At 35.7% G+C, this 22874-nt stretch overlaps 4 protein-coding genes across 6 annotated transcripts; 2 read left to right on the top strand and 2 right to left on the bottom strand.

The window, feature by feature from the left end:
* Positions 1–179: 179 nt before the first annotated feature.
* On the bottom strand, positions 180–9933 carry LOC106157699 (uncharacterized). Of its 2 annotated transcripts, none has more exons than XM_013533463.2 (6): positions 7201–9933; positions 4892–5590; positions 4352–4589; positions 2968–3162; positions 2462–2740; positions 180–2081 (listed from the first exon to the last, which is right to left on the bottom strand). In XM_013533463.2, the coding sequence occupies exons 2-6, from the start codon at positions 5525–5527 to the stop codon at positions 1801–1803; spliced, it is 1629 nt and encodes a 542-aa protein (XP_013388917.2). In that variant the 5' UTR covers positions 5528–5590; positions 7201–9933; the 3' UTR covers positions 180–1800. The 2 variants fall into 2 exon arrangements, with proteins under 2 accessions (XP_013388917.2, XP_086855126.1); XM_086999000.1 differs by having other exon boundaries at positions 4361–4589.
* A 148-nt stretch (positions 9934–10081) lies between these two features.
* Positions 10082–13293, top strand: LOC106157846 (AH receptor-interacting protein). 2 transcript variants are annotated; one of them, XM_013533656.2, is made up of 6 exons: positions 10082–10327; positions 10580–10762; positions 11131–11311; positions 11757–11943; positions 12125–12267; positions 12764–13293. In XM_013533656.2, the coding sequence occupies exons 1-6, from the start codon at positions 10244–10246 to the stop codon at positions 12967–12969; spliced, it is 984 nt and encodes a 327-aa protein (XP_013389110.2). In that variant the 5' UTR covers positions 10082–10243; the 3' UTR covers positions 12970–13293. The 2 variants fall into 2 exon arrangements, with proteins under 2 accessions (XP_013389110.2, XP_086855136.1); XM_086999010.1 differs by lacking the exon at positions 10082–10327 and adding an exon at positions 10405–10485.
* Positions 13294–13300: 7 nt separating this feature from the next.
* Positions 13301–17174, bottom strand: LOC106164929 (DNA polymerase delta subunit 4). Its single transcript, XM_013542977.3, has 4 exons — positions 17022–17174; positions 16813–16905; positions 16453–16564; positions 13301–15535 (listed from the first exon to the last, which is right to left on the bottom strand). Exons 1-4 carry the CDS (start codon positions 17104–17106, stop codon positions 15511–15513), a joined length of 315 nt encoding a protein of 104 aa, XP_013398431.3. The 5' UTR covers positions 17107–17174; the 3' UTR covers positions 13301–15510.
* A 41-nt stretch (positions 17175–17215) lies between these two features.
* On the top strand, positions 17216–22865 carry LOC106157933 (transducin beta-like protein 2). The gene is made up of 12 exons (XM_013533767.3): positions 17216–17402; positions 18030–18233; positions 18420–18471; positions 19256–19318; positions 19649–19757; positions 19987–20086; positions 20427–20513; positions 20843–20978; positions 21253–21302; positions 21562–21744; positions 21917–22103; positions 22319–22865. Exons 1-12 carry the CDS (start codon positions 17279–17281, stop codon positions 22350–22352), a joined length of 1329 nt encoding a protein of 442 aa, XP_013389221.2. The 5' UTR covers positions 17216–17278; the 3' UTR covers positions 22353–22865.
* Positions 22866–22874: the final 9 nt, after the last annotated feature.

Here is a 22874-nt window from a genome sequence, read left to right as displayed (position 1 = left end):
TATTATTGATGTTTAATATATCCAACCATACAGAATCGAGTTGGAAGTGCAACTTTCTGACAAGTTTAGAGGCTTATCTCACGCGCACTGATTTATAAATAGCTGGCCAGGCTGAAAGAGCCACGTCGACAAATACAGTGACTAACCAATCACAGGGCGAATTCGTGACTTAATTACGCTTGGAAAACAACGTTGAGCAGGGTAGCTTTCTTGATCAGATCATAAGTCTTACCATGGGTTGTTTTGACTGTTTGAAAGGATTGTTTTAATTTGACTCCTGTCTGTCCAGTGAATGTTAAAAATAAAAACATACAATTTCTGCCCTTAAAACCTATTTGAAAGGTTTATTAAATATTTTAAAGAAATTTAGCGTTTTTGCTACCGCCGTAGCAAATGACTAATTGTTATTAATATTATAGTAGACCAGTTGGTTTCAGCCGGGTTGGTGTGGAGTGATAAAAAAAACGACCAGTTTATTTTGCATACTTTTATTTACAGCAGTAACAAATAACGCAATTGATCACATAAGGTTATTATCAAAGGTTGCGCATCAAATATTATGATACAATCATCTTATCCCAATAACTGAATTTTCAATTTTGAGAGAGAAATTTAAAAAAAGAAAGAAAAAAGCAATTAACACGCACTTCCCCTTCTCCAGAAAAAAAACATTAGGAGAAAATAAAGAAAGAGAATCTATTATAGATGGGATAACAGACATGTTTAAATAATATGAAGGATTCTCTCGTTTCCTGGACATTTCCAATGCAAAATTGTTACAGTTATAACTTTAACTTATATGTCATTTCCTTAATTAATTCCATTAACCTTAAAATCTGAGAGAAAAGTTGATATCTTACACTTGAAAAAAAACAAAAAACATCGACTTGACTGGGTAGCCGCAGAAGACCTGCAGCCATTGCGATAGTTGAGCAGTCTTATTTTGTTCCAGTCACAGACCAAAGAGGGATATCCTCCTCTTTGCACAGACAAACAAAGGCAAAAGACAGTTATATATACCATAAAACTGTCTTATTTTCTAGTAACACCAGAAAAATGGCAAAACTATAAGCAGGCCACGGTGTTGGGAGATTTTTCAAATAAAATACCAATGACGACTAATGTATGAAGTATGTCACTAAAACTACAGTATATGTCGAGTCGAGGGCGTCACTCGTCAGCGGACGCAACGGAAAACAACTTACGCCACTCCACCCGGTCCTGCATCCGTGTTTTAACTATCTTGCTATATCATCAGACTCAAACACTGCATCCAAATGTCAAATCTGATATTTTGAAAATTGACAATTCCCATCATGTTTCGCCAGACAAAACTGGGTATATTTCCCCTTTACAGCGGCGGATCCAGTATTATTTGAAGTGGGCGGGGGGGGGGGGGGGGGGGGGTCCGAATTTTTAGGGATGATTGGCCTCGGATACTCTCAGCCTCAGCCTCAGCCCCCTTGTGGTGGGGATCAGGGCCCGCTGAATAACTCTAAAATACAATGGTGTTTTGGAGGGCAAATGGTGTCATTTGGAACGGTTAAGAACTATAAACAAGCTAGTCAAATTTTTAATTTCAAATGGAAAATATCAGTGTGATTTTTTTTCAGAAACTGAAGGGAGGGGGGGGATCAGCACCCCTCGACCCCACCCTCTCTAAATCCGCCACTGCTTTATAATGCCTTAATTTATAATAATGACTCGTGTAGCCTGACCCATACTCATACAATTGATAACCATATGCATAAAGATTAGATAATTCTCAAGGTGTAATAAAGTTTAAAAGATAGTTCGCGATCAGGAAGATGTTGATTTGCTTTTCCTTTTGAAACTCCTCCGAATGCTGGAAAACAGGCGTCTGAATCCAAACTGGCGATTTTGTGGTGCAAATTCTGCCGATTTTGATAGGCTTTCATCGATGTATACTTCCTTTGTAACAGTGCCCGTTGGCAAGCTTTGAACAAATTGAGGGGGGGTTTCTGTGTCGTGTCCTTGTAGAATGTCGTCAGGTTTGTCGTTACGTTCTGTTGCAGCATCTTCTGCTGCCGCTTGTATTTGGATACCAGTTCCACTTGAAGCTAGGGGATATTACAGAATAGAATGACAACTGACTGATAATTTTAAGAATTTTCCTCTTCCAAAAGACTCATTCTTTATACTTTCCATAAAAACTAATATGAACATTTTGATAACTCTTTGATCATCATAATCATCATCATCATCATCACCATTATTATTATTATTATTATTATTATTATTATTATTATTATTATTATTATTATATGTTGGGAGGAGTAGAGGTAAATCGACATCCTTTCTCTATTTACATCTAAACACAGTACGACAATCCCGTTATAAGCGTAATAAGAATAATGATGGGTTTACCTGTGAGGGGAGGGGGGGGGGGGTAGGCCCCCTATAAGTAGAATATAAAAAACAAAGTCAAAAAACTATTCACCTGTTAATAATTTTTCTTTGATATGATTCTGTCCGCTTGATTCCAGTGCATGTAGAAAGCACTCGAATGCACGGTGGTTGAGCTTTGGCAGCTCATCTAAGAGTAAATCAATTTTGTCGCATCTTGATTCTGGATACTTAATACGCTCTGCCTGCTTTGAACTCAGGACACCATCATTCTGCAGATAGGTGAGCAACAATGTGACCTCCATTAGGTTGTTTTTTAGGAAGAGGAGGTTATTTTTAATTATCGCCTGGTGTTCTTTTGTCATCTGTGGTTCTGAAAATGATGTAAATTTTAAAAAATGAAATTGAAACTGAAGAGACGTAATTTTCCAACATTTAAGGTTTTATTTTCCCAAAGAGTTGCACTACAACTTAAAACCGAAATCAGATGGATTTTTAGATATGCGATATTGATAATTAATAAAAGTATACAAAAATTCCCTCTGGAATGATTCGTTTCACTTTATCAGGCATGCACAGTATAAATAGGTTTATATCTACCTAGCAATCTAGCAGCATCTATCTCATTCAAGGCCTCTTCCAATTTCTCTTTTGTAGCCTCTCCACTACTCGACCACTTCCCGAGCAGACGCCAAACCACTTCTTCGTTGCCAAGTGTTTTATATGTCTCCCAGATGTTTGCACTTACGTCTTCTGGGATCCCCAAAGCCCGAGCAAGAGATATACTGTCGTTTCCTAACGATAAGAAGTAAGATAGTTGGACTGAATACGAGTTCCAAGTTTCCTCGGATTCAAACGCACATGACTTATACAGTGTAATGTCAGAGAACAATCGCAATTTTGAAATTGCAAATACTTACACGATATTTTCAACGCTTTTTAAACATGGGTAATTCATGTACGCACAAACATGATTGTCAAGGTACCAAAGAAATCTAACAAGTTTATACAAGGATTTAAGGCCTCCGGCCCATGATTTACATTACAAAAAATAAGTAAATAATAATAATAATAATAATAATAATAATAAAGATGATGATGATGATAAAGCAAATAATAAATAAAAATGAAAATAAATAAATAAATAATAAAAAGTTGCATAAATAGTTACAAGAATGTGACGCCCCAATCATGACCCAAACATTGAAAGAATTACAAAAGTAGTGACAAGTGACTTAAAGGGATAATAACTCTTCGTTTTGGCCAAAAAATTAATTTTCCTGGAGTAAACACCCATTTTCCCATACTTACCAATGGTTAATGAATCCATTTTTACATTCAAAGTTATTCACTGATTTTTTCCAAAAAGTTGGTTTTTTTTTTAAAATAATCTCTTAAGAGATTATAACAGAGTATAGCTATCAATGGAGGTCACGTGGTCTGAAAACAAGCTCAGATATCAGAATAATAGCTATAACTGCCGTTTTTGTGGTACAACAGAATATATTGCATTTCTATGAGTTGATCACAATGTTTTTATTGTGAAACAGATATCTCAAGACTTATTATCCATTTAATACGTCTTTTAATACTTCTGAATGACTTATATAATATTTCTTTTTTAAAGGGATAACAACTGTTCATATGAAATAAACGTTTCACAAAAATACAGCTCACAGAAATATAATAAATTCAATTTCACCACCAAAACGGCAATTAACGCAATAATTCTGGAATTTGGGGTTTCCATCACATCACGTGACCTCCAACGATGGTTACATTTTGAGAATATTACGAACAAAAAAAACTGTTTAGAAAAAAAAACAGGGACTAACTTTGAATGTCGGGATGGATTCATTAACCATTGATAAGTACGGGAAAATTGTCCTTTACCCCAGGAATTTTTTTTGGCAAAATGGTAAAAAAAGGTACCAAGGAGTTACTTTACATAAAAATTAAAAAACTTTGCTTAACGTTATCACACCTAGCCTACTTGCTACGGAAGAAAAATATGGTCTCAGAGGAAACGGTATAGGTGCTTGTTGCGACGATATTGCAGGTACATGTGGATCTCCGTGTGCACGCAGTCGGGACAAGACTTTTCCGGTATTTTCCTCCAGCGCATTTTTGATATCGGCTGTCTGTTGTCGATTGTCGTCTTTCACAGAGTATGCCATATCCATGAGCATTTCATAAATTATGTCTGCATCTTTCGTATTTTCCTAAATTCATACATCGAGAGCATGATATCAATATGTAGAAGGATACTAAATGTATATGTTGAACTTACAATCATGGGTGCATGGATTTAAAATAGGTTAAGTTGCAATAAAATAAACGGAAAAGTACGCAACTCCCCCTTTACGAAAAAGTTACGCAAGGAAATTATATAAGAAAACCATTCACAATTTTTAGTGCTGCATGTGCGCACTACTAGTATTTGCATTTGCCATTCACTGTCGGTGTCTGTAAAACTAGGATCCATGATACCTTCTATACTAGTGTCCAAATAGAGACGCCCTACCTTTGTTCTCTCATCCAGTATAATTTTATCTTTTTCTGAAATCTTTTGGTTTAGGGAATCTGTTAAATCACTTAGCTCTCTAACTTTATCCTTCAGTGTTTTGTTTTCATTTTCAGTGTCACGTAGTTTTTGCTCTAATTCAAGCTTTCCATCGAATGATGTCTGCATTCTTTCCTTGAGTGTGTTATATTCCATTTTCATTTTTTCATTATCTTTTAACAAAAAGGTCGTGTTCTTACGTAATGCCTCGTTTTTTAACAAATGAGCGTCTGCTTCGTTCCTCACCTCTTCTAGAAGTGTCTGTAGTTCAGTTACTTTAAATTTTAGTTTTTCCAGTAGATCATCTTTTTGCTGCAACTCACGCTGTTGTTTCTCTATATGGGAATCTTTATCGCACAAATTCTTTGTGTAATTTGCTTCTTTGATTTCCAAGTCAGAAACTGCTGCATGTGCTGCTTTTAACTCCAGTAGTACACACTCTTGCTCCTTTCTTAGTTCATCTAAACAATTATCTTTTTGATGTATTAATGCTTCACATTTACGGCATCTTTCTTTTAACAAATCCTCATTTGATGTCAATGCTTCAAGATGCATTGTCACTTCCTTACACATTGCACAGCGCACATTTGAACTCATTTTGGTTTCTCGTAAATAGTCACATTTGCAATATCTCTACGGGTGTCATCCACATGGACTACACTGAAGGATGAAAAAAAGTTGAATATTAAACCATGCCTATCACGGGCAACATAAGAAACATTGTTCACAAAAACAACAAATGACCTTGACCATAGACTGCACGACCTTCTAAAACAAGACAGATTGACACATATTCACTTCGGATTTGTGAGGCATGGATAATTTAATAAGAAGTGCACCAGTTGACTGCATGTTGAACTTCAATATATTTTAGCCTTTATGTTTTTATCTTTTTTTTTATTTGGGGATTTTATCCATGTTACCAACTTCTATCAGTAGGCCTACTCTTATTACAATTAATTATTAATCCCATTGACCCCAAACTATGTCGTTGTCTGTGTATTTATCCAACTCTACATGGAACAAGCTGCATTTGTTAAATATTAACCCCTTAATTTTGTATTTTCGTGGATAATGCAATAGTTTAACGCAGGAGCGGATCCAGGATTATTTGAAGGCGTGGGGTTCGGGGCCCCGAATAAATTGTATTGTAGAGGGCGAATGGTGCCATTTGGTACGGTTTAGAACTATGATTTAAACTAGAAAAGCACTCAGAGAGCGCAGACCTCCGCCAAGGCAGCAAAGTCTCCATCAAATGCCGTTTCACCCCTAAATTTTCGATATTTTTGATTATTGATTATTAATAGATTATTGATCCGGATCACCACCTAAAACGAATCATCTGTTCCTTGGCCCACTTCTGACAGTTCCTGAAAATTTCATCAAAATCGGTCCATAACTTAGTTTTTTTATTATTAATAGATTATTGATCCGGATCACCACCAAAAACGAACCATCTCTTCCTTGGCCCACTTCTGACAGTTCCTGAAGATTTCATCAAAATCGGTCCATAACTTTTTGAGTTATGTTGATGACAGACAGACAGACAAACAAACAGACAAACAGGGGTTTGGCGGAGGTAATTATGATTTCAAGAGGGAACCATTGATGTGATATTTTTTCAGAACTCGAAGGGGAGGGTCAGGACCCCCCTAACCCCCCCTAACTCCGCCACTGGGGTAACGTTAAAAAACTGTGTGATATCTCATATGACGTTACCTATTGATGCAACGTACCAAAGGATGGGTTAAATGGAAACACAACTCAGAATTTTTAGTCATTTATGAACACATGTCAGTCTATAACAGACGGCATCATAATTCTCTTTACACGTCTTATTACTCTTAACCTCACATGATGAGGCTAGCGCCACGTGACGGGGGGTGCGTACATACATTGTAGTCCAAAGGTTCATTGGTCCGGAAAATCGTAAAATTTTCATCAGTTTTTTTTTTTTTTTTTTTTTTTTTTTTTTTTTTTTTGATAATATGGTTTGTTGGTCCTAAGTTCTATAGTGAACATTCGGACCAATGAACCCTCCCCCTTTTCACCTTAATGTATATTACACCATATGTACCTTATTGGTCTGGGGAATAGATACCTGATCTCTGAAAAACGAAACACGGCGTCATGTAAGTAACTTATAAGATCGTTTTGTGCATTTTAAGAGTAATCAACCGACCACGGTGACGACAGAACGCCGGGTTATTGAATTGACAACAAAGGTCGTCCCAAACAAATAACACAAAATTAACTGTTAAGCTACTCACTTCTTCTCCCTCGTTTGCCACTTCTCATCTACCTGACTAAAGGGTCTATCATTTCTGTATAATGGATAGTCCCCTGTGGCATCATTTTATGACATAAATGATAAGCACGATAATGATTATATGCCTTATCATACATTTATAATTCCCAAAAAAGACGATATCTAAGTCTTAGTTAATATTAACCCATTGTAGCCCTCGTCATCAAAACAAACGGCAGCCATACTGGAGGGAGACCGGAATCGTCTGCTGCGCATGATCATGTCTACATGTACAATTTAGCATTTAATTTCTGTGTTTTCTTTGATATTAAACCGAGTAAAATGATGAATTACTGCAGGGTATATGATAGAGAGAAGATAACTAACTTTAAAGCGTTCACAGACTGCCTGCAGTGGTAACAATCCAAGGTGTAGGGACGAAAACCGTAAACGGAGGAGAGACTGAGGAGTGGCTTTGAATCGAGACTCATTTGACAAGTAAAGGATAAAACTAATTTATTTTACAGCAAAGAATGAAGACCCAGCTGTGCAGCCTTAACCATAAAAGAAAAAGAGTAGAAAACCAAAGACCGAGGTGTATAAGATATGAGCGCACGTACACTGCATATTAGTAGTGCCCAAAAATCTTGGTGGAGAGTGTGTTGTAAAAACGTGTGGAAATACCCAGGCAGGGTTTCGACTTTCATTATGAAGACTCACTTATTGCCTTGGGTGTAATTTGTTATCAGTTATGGTGCTCTTTGGATTTTATCTGCTGTCATCTACCTCTTTAATACCTGGTTAGCATTATTGTCAATTAGTGTCAAGGCTACAGTACAATGTACACAGCTCAGCTGGGCCAATTAAATCAATTACCTGTGTCATGTGTATTTGGAAGTTAGTGGCTTGATTTTAGATTTAGTGTAGTGTTAAGAGTAAATCTGTTTTCTAAGTATATATTCTAGCTCAGGTACCATTTAATTGAATGAACTTAATGAAATGAATTTGAAAAATGTTAAATTCTGTGTTTTCCTGCTGTATTATAATGCAAGTTACAATATGAATAAAAATAACTATTGTCACCTTTTTTTTTTTTTGTTAATTTACATTTAGGAAATTGATCTGGCAATTTCCCACCAAGCCACACTGAATGATTGGGTGCAAATAAATCTTGGTTATAAAAAAAAAAGAAAAAAAAAAAAAAAAAAAAAAAAAAAAACAGGTGACAGGTACAAAAGGCAGCTAGATGGCACACAAGGTAGAAGCAGCGAAAAAATATTCTTATATCTTTGTGACCAGCTGAGGAGACAGGATCTGAACATCAGGAGAATGAAATTCAGTGCATGACAGGAGTTATTTAATTGGATTTGTTTATTTATTTAATTGTTCATTTGTTGTTTTAAAGTTTTTATCCTGATAGCTTGCATACAACAAGGACAGGTATTCTATTTATTTAGAATTGTGAGCAGAAGCACAAGAAGAAATGAAAACACTTTTTCTTTCTCATATTTTTAAAGGCTAAATGGAAAAGTTTGCAAGAAATATAAAATTTTGTATGGTGCACCCCCACAGATGGTCTGATATGCAGAAACAGATGGCTGTTGTACATGTAGGTTGTGCATTTTTAAATTGTGACCACCAGTTGTGGAATTCTCCTAAATAAAATTACAAACTGCTTAGTAACACCATCTAAGGCCTTATATGTACATACCCACACAGCACATATCAATTGTGAGTCTTCAATCAAGCATTTCTCTAGACATAGATTAAAAATATACTAAACAGGTTCCTCAAATTATGGTGGCTTGATTCGACTTAATATGCTCATGTACATGTTGCATTGCATCATTAAAAGTATGGAAAAATTTTTCATGTCAGTGTTATCAACCAAAAGGAAAGGGACCCTGATAATCTGTCATTGAATTGTGCAACAATGTCTTGCATCTTATGTTTACTTTTATTCATACAAAATGTGCATTTTCCTATATTTTCAATCAAATAAAGATCAATTCATGAACTGACTTGTTGTTATGTTACATTGAATATCATAAGTTTGAAAAATACATTGCTTCTGTGAAGGTCTGGACTAATAATAAAATGCTAACAATGTTGCTAATGTGAATGGTTGAATTCATGGTAAAATATTGAACTCTCAAACAACAGTCATGTTACAAATACTTCCTAAATCAAAATGAAGCACAAGAATGCTAAAATATTTTCTGACAGCTTCATGATGTACAGTTAAATCATATCTGACAGCAATATTTCTTGTCACAACCCTGCATACTCTCTTCTTTGAGTCCGTAAGGGTTGATCCCGATGGTCAGCTCAAATTTCTCCTTATATCTATCCTTTATGTAAAAAGTTGCTTCTATGAAAGGTTGAACTTATGATTACACAGTAAACTCTCTAAAACTAAAACTGTTATTATCCAATGAACAAGAAAAATGAAGTACAAGATAACTGAACTAGCTTCTGACAATTCCACGATGTTGGGATACAGGGGTAGGTCAGGATTTCACGTCTTTGGACTGTCTTGAGTTTATATGGGTCGATCACGCTGATTAGCTGAAGTTTTCACATGTATATACACTTTTCCTTTTGGTGCACTTGATCGCGATATGAAGATTATTTCATTTTATTTGGTTCACCTATATTTACGCTACTATTCCCCGTCGTTCTTTCCCTCCAGTATGGCCGCTGGACGAGTGTTACGGAGCAAATATGACGTCACTGTAATGGGTTATAGTACCTTAGGCCTACTTATATTAATGTATAATGAGTTGCATTATTGTGAGGCCCAGAGGCGGATCCAGGATATATTGAAGGGGGGTCTGCGGATGCGAAGCCGACCCTTCCCCTCCCCCCCTCCCTTGGTGCGGGGTTCGGGGCCTGCAGAAACGGGGGTCCACGAAATTTTTTGGTATTTTAGAGGGCGAACAGAGATAATGTTGAGGAATTGTGTTAGTTGTGATATATAGACCGAAAAGACATTACACGTTAGATGACACTACCCATCCTGCAACCTAACAAGACGAGACGAATTCGAAAGTTAATAGACTGCAATGGATGACAGTTCAGCAGGAATCGAAAAGAAGATATTAGCATCCGGGAAAGGATCCCTCCCAGCGTTTTCAAATGGAGCTAAGGTTTTCAATTTTGAAAGTGACTTTTTATCCCTCTCTCTTTCTCTCTCTCTCTCTCTCTCTCTCTCTCTCTCTCACACACACACACACACACAAATAGCACACAAACACACACTTCCATATTTATTAGCATTCTGTACACGCCAATGCACACGAGAAAGGTGAAGGGTTAATCTGAATACTACCAAGGAAAAATATTCATTATAATATTGTTTAAATGTTTTTCTAGGTTTTATACTCTTTAACGATTTTCAGACACAGTTTCATTACAAGACCTGCAAGCTTGACGATGACAAAACAGTGATAGATGACAGTCGGAAGCTGATGAAGAAACCAATGGAGCTGATCATTGGGAAGAAATTTAAGTTGGAAGTGCTGGAGGCTTGTGTCAAAACCATGTGTGTGGGCGAAGTAGCACAGTTCACAGTTGCCAAACCTGTGAGTTTGTTTCATTACTGCCATAAGCATTGCATTTTATTCAATTCAAAATTTGGCGTCTAAAGAGTTATTGGTAGAGGATATCTCTATGGTACATGTATTACAGATAATAAATCCTGAGTTCACTGATATGATAATGTTAATATATTCTGAGTCATATAATTGTAGCAACTATGCACAATTTAGACAGCTAAGTACATGTAGAAACCAGTAAATAAAGGTTGTATTTCACTAAAATTTGGTTATGACTATGGAATATCAGAAAATTATCTTTAATGAATTTTTTTTTACAAGTAAAGAAAATATTTGTGTTTTCATAGTGTAGTGGTGATATGCATCCTTTGTGATAAGTAACCCGTGTGTTTCAGCTCCTGACTCAGTACCCTCTGGTATCAAAGCAGCTACGTGAAATCTTTGGAGAGAAGAAGAAAGGTGCAGACCACAGCCATCACTGTTGTGGAATGATGCAGTTGCAACAGGACCAAGGACTTGGATATGCTGATTTGGACCAACTTATGAAGGAACCACAATCTCTACAGTTCACAATAGGTATTAATTGGTACCAATAAATGTCCAAATAATTATCCATTATAATAATTATTTTGAAAGCAGCAGGTATGTACATGTATGAAAGGAGTACACGTAGCTGAAAATGAAAAATTGATATTCCTATGACTGCCAGTCAGTAGGAAAATACCACCAGCCTGACAGTTTTCTGAGGGCATCCACTGCAATAATGGATGTAATGTAAAGGATTTCTCCTAAGATTTATCCCTCACCTGCTTTTTGAGGGAGCTGCATGTACAACCTTTTCAATTCAAAGTAGGTACAGTACATGGTGTGTATTTGGGGCAGAGCCTTTTTTTTATTATTTTTTTTATGTTTGAGGGGGAAGAGGGAGAGGTATGCATGCCTAATACTCCCACTCAATACTTCTATAATGGGCTATTTTATCTACCACTGCAATTTTGAAATTTGAAAATAACCTTTTCAGAACTTCTGAAAGTGGAGGAGCCTGGAGAATATAAAAAGGAGACTTGGGTTATGGATGAGTCAGAACAAATTGCAGCAGTCCCACAGTTAAAAGATGAAGGGAATGCATTATATAAAGAGAAGAAATATAGTGAAGCTTCTGCCAAATATGGGCAGGCCATAGGAATATTAGAGCAGCTGTCAATGAAGTATGTCATTAAAACTATATGGAGGAATATACATGTCATTGGGTGGCTTGGTTATTTTATTTTCAGTATTAACATATCTGTTCCCTACAGAATAACATCTAAATGTCTATCTATTTTTGAATCGGTGTTCCTCTTAACAAAAAAAGGGTTCAATAACTACCTTTATGTTGTTGTAATTCAGAGAGAAACCACACAGTGAAGAGTGGAGTGAGTTGCAGGACAGAAAAATTCCATTCTTATTGAACTATTCACAATGCCTTCTTTTGCTTGAAGATTACTACCCTGTAATAGAGCACACCACTACTGTGTTAGAGAGGGATCCTGGTATGTATGGCACACAAAACATGTTCACGGCTGCTGGCTGGACACATTAAAACCTTTGATAGCATATAACTGATAAAGTTTAGAGGACCACTTAACATACAAAGCTCAATCACATCTTAGAACTTTTAATTCCATGATGCACTATCTGACATTAGTTATATTTTCCCAACTCTTAGTACATGTCATAAAAGTTTCAAATAGCTGGCTAGAGGGCACTGCCGAGTTTGGCCTTATGGTTTAAATTCGGCATTGAACAAAGTTATTGGATCATGTCATCCTGGTTTATACATGTACATGTAGCATGTGACTGTGGCACTGTGAGCCAGTTTTGTATGTGTATAAAAAAGGGAAATGCTTAGGTTTCATGGATTCCAATGATCAAACTTAAGATTAACCTATTATTACATGTTGTAATTATGGATGCATTGTGTCAGTTCAATTTTTAGTAAACATTTACATTTTAGTTCACATTCAGAGCACTTGTATTTATTTTCAGGTAATGTGAAGGCATTATTCAGAAGAGCCAAAGCACATGTATCAGTATGGAACTTTGATGAAGCCAGAGCAGACTTTCACAAAGTATCAGAGCTGGACTCTACACTTAACTCTGCTGTGAAAAAGGAATTAAAATATTTAGATGATTTGCAGAGAAAAAAAGATGAAGAAGACAAAGCAAAACTTCAAGGAAAAATGTTTAGTTGATGAAGGATAAACTGAAATGGAGGAGCTATTTTGATAACACGAACTCAGAGATTTACCATCATTTGTTGTAAAGTGGGTTCAGTGAAGACACCATCTCATGACAAGTGTTCCACCTAGCAGTGCATACTTAGTAACATTCTAAACACAATGTTGAATTAAACAGCCTGCAAGTGCTCTAAGAGACTTGTCCATGATTACTGCCTTGAAGGGAGACTAAGATTCTCTGTGTACAACAGATTTTGTTTAAAATGCACACAGGTCTGTTGTAACTTTGTTTTGGTAGTATTTTATGCCATTTCAATTGAAAAATAGCAATTATAGATAGGACATGTGTACAAATACGTGTATTTATTAGTGAACCTTCATAGCCTGAGACTGCCAAAGTTTACATGTTCAGATCTGAATGTTTATCTGTTCACAAGGCATTTTTTGGGTAAGATAAGCAAAAAAATTAAAAAAAATAATAAATAAAAAAACTCTTAGACCCCATTCCTATAGATTTTAGATCGATCTATACCTGTGGGGAGTCTCACTAGATTACTGTCAGCTTAGCCGGCTTAAGCGTCTGTCCCACCTTCTGAAAGCTGTAAGGGGTTAATTTACTATGGTGCGCGCTCGGCTGACTGCAATTTAGCGTGAACCCCCAAGGAGTTAGGTCGATCTAAATCTAAACCTTAGGGCGCATTCCCATAGATTTTAGATCGATCTATTTCCGTGGGGAGTCTCCTAGATTACTGTCAGATGATCGGCTTAAATGTCCATCCCGCCTACTACAAGCTGTAAGGGGGTAATTAACTCTCGTGCCGGCTCGGCTGACAGCTGTTTAGCGTGAACCCCCAGGGAGTTAGGTCGATCTAGTTGGATCGATCTAATCTCTGGGAATGGGGTCTTACAGTAAATACTGTTGTTTAAGAGAGGCAATGGAAGTAAAAGCTTGCTGAATACAAAACTTCATTTCACAGTAACAAGAAGTGAAGTATTTTTTTAAAATCTAAGCTGGGTGCCAAGTTATAATGAACCATCAAAAATAGGAAAAACTTTTTTCAAAAATTGGGAAAAAAATAGGGATTTTGTTGCAAAATTAAAGCAAAAATAGTAATTATAAAGTCTCCAAACATCTTAAAGCCATACTGGTCCACCATGTTTTTCCTTATAACACATTATTTCAACAACAATTAATCATTAAAAATTAACAAACTTCTGAACAAGAACATGAAGTGCAAAATCTCTATTTAATGCTTTAACTATAACATTTCTAAATTTCAAAGGAACATACATTTCATTCATTGTACTCATATAGTCAATACAATATGATATATATGCATAATAGTGATATATTATGTCAAAAACATAATTTCACATCTAACATTTTTGTCCTTTTTATTATTTTTATTAGACTTTTTTTGTCCCCACTGCTGTCTGTTTTGCTGGGATGGCTTTTTTCAGCAACTTGCGTGTCTTGTTGTCAAATGACCTCTGTTTGCCTTTAATTTCAAAGTGCTGTATCTCCTGTATCCCCTCAGTTTTGGGGATACCAAGCAACATGGTACCTAAGTTAACACTTTGTTAACATCTTTACCAGAGAGAGCTTCATGCAGCTTGGATGTAGCATTATTAACAGTTCATCTGCAGCACTCAACTCTTGCCTTACTGTTAATTTCTTTAAGGCAAAAATCACCATTTTGTGCTAATTTTGCCATTCTTTTTTTTTTTTTATGCTATGTTGTTGTTGTTTTTTTCTACTTCTGATCCGTTTACTCTCTCCATTTCCTGGGCTTTTCTTTTTTCCCCTTCCAGCCCAAGCCTTTCCTCCCCCAGTCTCACTCAGTGTGTTACAAGGGCCAACCTGCCTAATAACTTCAGCTTCTTTGAGACTGGTAAATACTCGGCCCGTATTATCTCAGGAAAACACTTAAAATGGGTCTAATTACATTTCTAAAAGGCTCTATTATGGCAATTTGTGGTGTTAGTATGCAATTGCCTGGGTATTATGTTGTGTTCTACCAGTAGTACCATTTTCTAACTTTCAGCAATGATGATAATGATTTAAAATTGATTATTATGTAATGTAGTGTTCAAAATGACAAAAAAGTCAAATCAGTGTGTCATCCTTGCGGACATGAAAACTTCAGTTTCTAATTACTGGACTTTATGTCCCCACTGCTGTCTGTTATGCCAGCACGGCTTTTTCCAGCAACTTGTACATCTTGTCAACTGACCTCCGTTTGCCTCCAATTTCATCATGGTGCTATGCTGCTTTAACCCCCTTAACCCACTGTGATGTCAAGTATCATGGTTCCAACGTTCACACTTTATTAACATTTTTGCCACAGAGAGCTTCATTCAGCTTAGCTGTAGCATTATTAAGCAGCAGTTCATCTGCAGCACTTGATTCTTGCCTTGCTGTTGATTTCTTTTCGGCAAAAATCTTCCCCATTCGAATCCGTCTAGTCTAGACCTCTTGTAGTTATCAAATATATATATGGCTTTAAAAAGTCGATTCATTTCATTCCATTCCTATATAATGGTATGTTAGTTTGATCAGAGATCATATTTGCTCCACAAGCTGAAATTTGACAGAAGATAATGTTATACAGCCACTCTGTATTCAAAAACAACTTCTTTTAAACCTTACAAAAAGTAATTCAAAAGTACCAAGTCGCCATTCTGGATGCCAGGAGTCATAATACAGTTCAAAATGTATAGGCAAAAATGCAAATTTAATTTATATAAGATACCCGTTTTAATTCTATATTTTCACAATGTTCATTTAAGTAGCCTTGTCTTTTTTATTTAAATTATTTATTTAAATTATTTTTAGATATTTTATTTAGATTGGTTTTTGCCAGGTTATTTTTAAATATGTAGTCACACATAAAAGAAAAAAAAGGTGCTAGCAGTAGAGCAGAAAATCGTTAAGGGGCCCGCACACGGTGAGTATTTGGCGCGCGCCACTTGCGCTGCGCCAGATGCTCGCACTCCTCAGCTCCCCGCAACGATGCGCTCTTTGCTCAGCAGAGATGCCTCCCGGCCTGCCCCTATCGGACGCACCGCGAACAGTGGGATCATGTGATTAAGGAAACATTACATATTTTTTTTTTTTTCTGAAAGTAATGGCAAATGGTGACCACGTTAATCAATCAGACTAACTATAACTGTGTACATTTTTGTTTACTTCGCTGGAGGCTGCCATTTTTCTTTGTTTCCGGCTACCGGCACATGCGCATTGTTGGCATGGCGTGAGCAATCGGCGCTTGCACCCCGCACACGCTGAGACATTTGCCTCAAGAGACCAAAAATCTCAAACACGTGAGATATTTTGCTCAGCCGCGCGAGAGGCAAAAATCTCACCAAAATAGCCCCACACACCATGAGAAAACGGTGCAGCGCAAGTGGCGCGCGCCAAATGCTCACCGTGTGCGGGCCCCTTTAAGTTTTTTAAAGCTGAAAAGTTTTTTTTCCATGGAATGTAAATAAACCTACCATAATCTGTATACTTCATCACCTTTATGGGCCAAAAGCAATTTTTTTACTTCTGATGGTGGATTTAATCCATGTTTTTCTGCTCTCTCCCATCTTTCAAGGCGAGTTACACCTACATATTTATCATGACAATAATGATTGGAAATGTTTAACATTTGTAAAATGTTCATATTCCAATTACAGTACATGTATATGTAATCAATCTATTAAGTATGTTTAAAAAGGTTGTTTGTAAACAAGGGTTTGTATAATAGAAAATACAATGTAAGTTTAAAAACATCATGTTTGGCTGAGATACTTTTCCTTGACACTTCTGTATATTTATAGACACCAAGAATTTGATACTGTAAGGGCATTTACCTGTACAGGGACCAAATTTGAAATTCAGGTCAAACTTGGTGAGGCTTTCCAACTCTTTTGCAGCTTGGTCATTATTTTTTACCGCTTGAGTACCTGCAAAAATAATTACATGTACTTAATAGTCAAAATGATTAGACTTAATGTGGCCATACCCGAACAGAAGTAGAAATATCGCTTTCACTTCGGACTTTCGATTTTACAACACTTACTAGTGCTAGTGCTTTTCTCATCGGCAGTGGAACTGGAGACCTTCTTGGAGTGTGGAAAATAGCCGGTGATCTTCCTATGTTCCATTTTGCAATATCAGCGCTTCTTATGAGGTGTTTTTACATAGGTGCTTTTCGTTTGAATTTTTCACGTCCAGGCCTGTCAATGTTTACATCTTTCTGTCGACCAATCATTTCAAGGCAGGGCTGTAAGTAGGTCATTGAATTCCCGCGTGGTGCCACGTAATTTAGAAGTTGACATGGCCGACGGTGAAGAGTCCTTGCCGGTAGTCGCCGTGACTGCAGCGGTAGGAGCTGTAATCATGCTTGTTGTATTGCTGTGCAATGTCTTGAAAAAAGATAAGAAGGATACAGAAGAGGCTGGTAAGTTTGGTGTTAGTACCATCTGTCCTTGTTAAGTCAATTTGCAAATGGCTGTTAATATTCTTACAATTTTGAGATTTACATGTACACTTGAACGTAATGTAATATTCACGATAAATCTATAGATTCTTTTACCACTACTACGCTCTGAAGAAGAGACTTTAGCAGAGGACACAATTGGATCCATGGTTTCATTGGAAAGTAGGGGTGAGGTGCAGTACGTGGAGCTTGGGCGAGGGGGGAGGGTGTAAGCCAGTGTCCTGAGATTACTGATTAAAATATATGTGATCTACTTTGAATATGACATTGTTTCGGTTTTCTTCATCCTATGCCTAATCCCCATAATAAAACTTAATTTTACTAAGTATCCAATGCAGAAGACAGTCCTGTAGAAAGTGTAGTATCAATTAAGTGTAAGGGTGCTACTGAGGCAAAAGTCTGTGTATACTTACTGAGGTACTAGTAAGTCAGTTATCTTCATCATTACTTCTCATTTCACATGTCAGTCTCTGCTGTAAGTCTCCTTTTTTGTGACAATCTGTTTTAATGGCTACACAAATGTGAGTAAATACTATTAATGCCTTTGACTCAGTGCCCCTTCTTCAAAGAATAATTTATTTATTTTAGCTGGAGAAGAAGAGACACCACAAGACACCAAACAAGATGCTAGCAATAAAGCAAAAAAGCAAAAAGCCATTCAAAGACCTAAGAAAGAATCAAGGGTTGCCTTCACCCACCCATGGTTGTCAACCTCTCTAAAAGGACACAGTGCTCCCATACTTGGGATGGATTTCAGTCCCAATGGGAAATACTTAGCTTCCTGTTCAGATGGTTAGTCAACAGTTGTGTTCATGCAGGTTTTAAGGTCAAAATTATTTTTTTGAGTATAACATTAACCAAGAATATATTCTGAAGTCTGAAAATCAGTGCGAGATGTTGTCTGTGCTTTGTGTTGTGCTGCTAGTTTGAATATTATTGCCAAACAATTGACTAGATATTTTTTCTTTTCAATTTTAGACAGAGTGATACTTATTTGGAGTGTGAAAGAATTTTCTCAAAAGGAACACAAGTTAGTAAAAATACATTCTGACAAGCATTTATTTTTGTATTTATTATTTCACTGACTCTAAGTGTACTATAATTTGTACCAAAGAGGTATTTTCAAAAGGAAATTATATGATTTTTGTAAATATTTATGTCCCTTTCAGCTAAGCAATCTACACTCCACCAAAACAGTTTGGAAACATCATTATTTTGAGTAATTATAAAATAAACATATGAGCTAAGGAAAATATTTTAACCAAATATTGATGGATAATGCACCTACCATTCATTACTTTTTGAAATTTTGCCAGGAAAGGAATTGTGAATTACAGCGGCATTTATGAATTTCATTTTCACAAATCATGCAAATGGAGTGAATAAGTCTGAATTTTGTAGTTTTAGCAAGTCTTGACAATAAACAGTAGAAATCTTTATTTAAGGCATTCAGTATGAACTTTTTTGACAGAATGTATATAAGTGTAAAAGTAATTGCTGGGTTAAATATTAAAATTCAGTGCATTAAAGTCGTAGTGGCAAAGAAAAACATTACAATTTTAGATTACATGCAGACACTTATAATGTTGACTAATTGTATTTCCATGTGAAAGTGAAAGCTACATAAAAATATACATTTGGGTTGAAAGTGTATTGATTACAAATGAACAATCATTTCTTATTGTGTAGAAAAGTATTGTTCATGAGATTAGAATTCCTTAGAATTCCTAGAAAGAATATTTTGCAGCTTTGATTCAAACTCTGAGACGGTTTGAAAAATAATCTAAATGATATTATGTATGTTTTATTTGCAGATCCATCCGTGTAAATGTAGAACTGGATCACAGTACACAAATAAAATTTAGTCCCGATTCTAAGTAGGTATTTGCATTTTAAACAAAAAGTACCCCAATGGCCAGTATTGTTTGGTGTCAGGCTTGTCAAACTGCACAATATCATGTATTTTTGAAATGCAAAAGATATGTCTTGGCTGTTGTAAAAACAAATAAACTAAGTAGATGTATTTTGTTTGGATTGACAACTTTCTTTTTTTTTTTTTTTAAGATATTTATCAATATTGTAAGACCTTTATTGGATGAATTCTCATTAGTCACTTCAGTTCCATTTGGGAAATTGTATGTTTCCTCTGCCATTTTCATAAAAATTGATCTGTGGTATCTTATGTCTGATATGACCTATATTTTCAGAGCATTCATAACAAGTTTGTTTGTCTCGAATACTATAAGAGTGTTTAAGATAGGCAAGAAACCAGATGGGTCTCCTGGCAATGTTACCGCAGTATTAGATTTTCCAAAGGTAATGGTAATAAACTATTTCACATGTACATTATATTTTGTAACTGTTGTTTTGTTTTTTAAATGATATTTAATAGAATTTATCAAATAAATTAATAATTATGTAAATCTTACAAGTGTCACATGAAATATTTTGTGATGATAGATTATCACCACATCATTTTGAACAATATTTTTGTTTGGTCTGTTTGTACACATTTTTCTCTATTGCTATTTTATGTCAATTTCAGAAACATGATTCAGACATATTAAGCATTGGTATCTCTAGCTCAGGGAAGTTCATTATGACCTGCTACAAAGACACAACTATGACAATATGGGACTTAAAAGGTGGGACCTACATGGTATAAATGCCATTTTGTTAATTGTGGGTCAGAGTATGTTTTGAGTGTACAACACCGGATAATAAACTTTTACTTGAGAATATATTCATAGTGAGCTACTTGAATACAAAGTAAATGTGCAACTGTGCACAATATGTGAGAAATTAAGATTTTATACATTTATTCAGGGATCTAAAGAAGGAAAATATGCTGTAAAAGGAGCTTTACATATTATAAATGTTATTATGTAGTAAAGAGAATTAAAATGTTATTACTTTTATAAGCAGTAGCCAATTTTTGTTTGTTTCGGAAACGGTGATTTTTTAAAAAGGTTGATTATGTTTCAGGTGAAGTTCTTGCCACTATTGACACCCACCAGATGACCAATGCCCATGGTGCTGTATCCCCATGTGGAAGATTTGTAGCTTCATCAGGTAAATCATTTCTCAGGTGCCATAAACCAGTCTGAAGTGATAATACAATATTACCGAACAGGTTTTTGTAAGGCTACGTAAATATTGAATTAAAAAAATATTATTTTTTGCCGTGGTTAGTGCCCAAAGCAGATAACCCCCCACAATCCTGTTGATTTGGTTTAAAGAGCAATTTCTTGGTTGTGATCATGTTGCTATCAGGCTGTTAGTTAACAGTTTAACATACATGATCTATCTTTTGAATTGAGCATATCCTCATACCTGTACTAATAGTGCTAATAAATGAAAATGGATCTTTGAACATGACATTGTTTTTAAAATTATACTAGGTTTCACACCAGATGTGAAAGTTTGGGAAGTTTGTTTTGACAAATCTGGCAATTTTAGAGAGGTGACTCGAGCCTTTGAGTTGAAAGGTCACTCCTCAGGTGTCTACTCATTCTGCTTCAACAGTGATTCAAGAAGGTAAGTATTAATTGTCTACCTTTGGATATAGTTAACAGCTTAAGTCCAGACAGTGACAAAAAAGACAATTTTGTTATTGGAAGGATTACAATTATACAAACGTAGAGAGATTTTGGCAACTGTATTTTTGACTTAGTTTTTATGAATTTAAGGTGGGTAACTGTACACCAACATTTTAAGGTGTCTTTTGTCAAAAGCAATTTCATTTATTAGTTAAGCTGATAATTATTTATTTCATCAAGTAACATTTCTTTTGTATAACAATATTTTGTAGGATGGCTACAGTGTCCAAGGACGGTACCTGGAAGCTATGGGATACAGATAGTAAGCATTTGGAATTTGATAAATTGTTTGAAACTCGGAAACATTCACCACCATCATCAAAGCCAAAGCAATAGATACCAAAGAATTTTACCAATTTACAAAGAAATCTAGATAAGATATTATCTTAGCTGCAGGAAAGGATAGGACTACTTTCATTTGTTTTCATGTATTGATAAATGCTTCATAATATTATTTTCACCTTAGTGGTAAAATATTTGCCCTAAGTGTATTAATTTAATCTGAAATAATTTTAATACAGTTGAATACCAAAAGAACCAAGACCCATATCTCCTCAAGACTGGTCAGCTAGGCTTCACCACACCATCATTGGTCAGTTTGTCACCAGATGGCAGGACAGTAGCAGTGGCCCATGGCAACAGCCTCCAGATATTTAATGGTATCACAGGAGTGCTAGGAAAAGCTATAGAGGATATTCACCATGGTGAGAGGGCCTTTTTTATTTATTGTCAGTCTTGTGTTTCCAAAGAAGAATTGCAATTTTGAGAAAATTGATATATTCATACTCTTCTTGGATTTCCCAAATATTTAACCTTAGAGTCGATTTTATAGCTGGTTGAATACATAATTGGAACTAATTCAGGTATTGTTTTCAGAGCCAATAAAAGCCTTAGGTTTTGATACCAATAACAAGTATTTGGTGACAACTGGTGACAAGCATATCCATGTTTTCCACAATGTTATTGGCTATCAAGCCACTGTCGATGACCTTGTAGAAAAGAAGCAAACGGCTAAAAATAGTTCACTTAAAGAAAGAATCCAGGAACAGATAGATACAGCTAAGTATGTGGAGTTTTGGTTTTTATATCAAATAGAGTAGTGAGGCATCTTCTTTTTCTTGTTATGGTAACTTTTTCTTGTATCATTCAGATGATGTTGATAAAATGATTATTTAGTCTGCAGATTTTTAAAATATATGTATCAAGAGATGTGTGTTGGCATATAATTCAAATTGTTGATTCAGACGTAATGATGTTTCTTTTTGTATTTCATTACAGAACAGCACTGAAATCTCTTGGCTTGGAGAGCTAACGTTTGCGGCCAAAACCAAGTAATGCCAGTCTATGCAACAAATACTTGAGAGCCTAACTGAATATTTTTTTCTAGACTGCTAGCATTTTCTTTTTTTGTCCTTGGTTTTGATGTTTGAATTTAATTTGCATCTTTAAGTATGGCATATAATAAAAATGTTTTGTTCCTTAATATAAGCAAGAAGATAAGTCATTCTTGAACTTCTGTCAACCTGTATGGAGACATTTTTAACAGAATTTAATGGACTGTGGGTATTAATTCAGGGGCGGATTTAGGGCGTCTTCTGGGTCTTCCGGAAGACGGTCAGATTTTCAAGTTTACATTGACGGGTATATATTTGGTTCTGTCGGAAGACGGTCAAAAATGGAGGATAGATCAACAAAGATAAATTGGAAGACGGTCAGAAAATAACTCTGGATCCGCCCCTGTAATTCACACTCAACTTGAGAGTAATAATGTTTTTCCGAGTAGAAAATGACATTTAATAGACAATAAAGATCAATTTTTTTTCAATATGTTATG

The sequence above is a fragment of the Lingula anatina genome, chromosome 1, assembly GCF_051362555.1.
Source record: "Lingula anatina isolate TDL-2025a chromosome 1, LinAna3.0, whole genome shotgun sequence".
Classification (NCBI taxonomy): domain Eukaryota; kingdom Metazoa; phylum Brachiopoda; class Lingulata; order Lingulida; family Lingulidae; genus Lingula; species Lingula anatina.
Note: the sequence above shows the minus strand (reverse complement) of the source record. Positions and strands in the feature narration are given on the sequence as shown.

Coding starts and splice junctions, on each gene's coding strand:
- LOC106157699 (XM_013533463.2), bottom strand. CDS start 5,527: ATGAGTTCAAATGTGCGCTGTGCAATGTGTAAGGAAGTGACAATGCAT. Junction 2,741..2,967: donor AGATGCTGCTAGATTGCTAG/GTAGATATAAAC, acceptor CATCATTTTCAG/AACCACAGATGACAAAAGAA. Junction 2,082..2,461: donor CAAAGAAAAATTATTAACAG/GTGAATAGTTTT, acceptor AATATCCCCTAG/CTTCAAGTGGAACTGGTATC.
- LOC106157846 (XM_013533656.2), top strand. CDS start 10,244: ATGGATGACAGTTCAGCAGGAATCGAAAAGAAGATATTAGCATCCGGG. Junction 10,328..10,579: donor CGTTTTCAAATGGAGCTAAG/GTTTTCAATTTT, acceptor AACGATTTTCAG/ACACAGTTTCATTACAAGAC. Junction 12,268..12,763: donor TGTGTTAGAGAGGGATCCTG/GTATGTATGGCA, acceptor ATTTATTTTCAG/GTAATGTGAAGGCATTATTC.
- LOC106164929 (XM_013542977.3), bottom strand. CDS start 17,106: ATGGAACATAGGAAGATCACCGGCTATTTTCCACACTCCAAGAAGGTC. Junction 16,906..17,021: donor TGAGAAAAGCACTAGCACTA/GTAAGTGTTGTA, acceptor TTATTTTTGCAG/GTACTCAAGCGGTAAAAAAT. Junction 16,565..16,812: donor CAAATTTGGTCCCTGTACAG/GTAAATGCCCTT, acceptor ATAAATATGTAG/GTGTAACTCGCCTTGAAAGA.
- LOC106157933 (XM_013533767.3), top strand. CDS start 17,279: ATGGCCGACGGTGAAGAGTCCTTGCCGGTAGTCGCCGTGACTGCAGCG. Junction 19,758..19,986: donor CAGTATTAGATTTTCCAAAG/GTAATGGTAATA, acceptor TGTCAATTTCAG/AAACATGATTCAGACATATT. Junction 21,745..21,916: donor TATAGAGGATATTCACCATG/GTGAGAGGGCCT, acceptor TATTGTTTTCAG/AGCCAATAAAAGCCTTAGGT.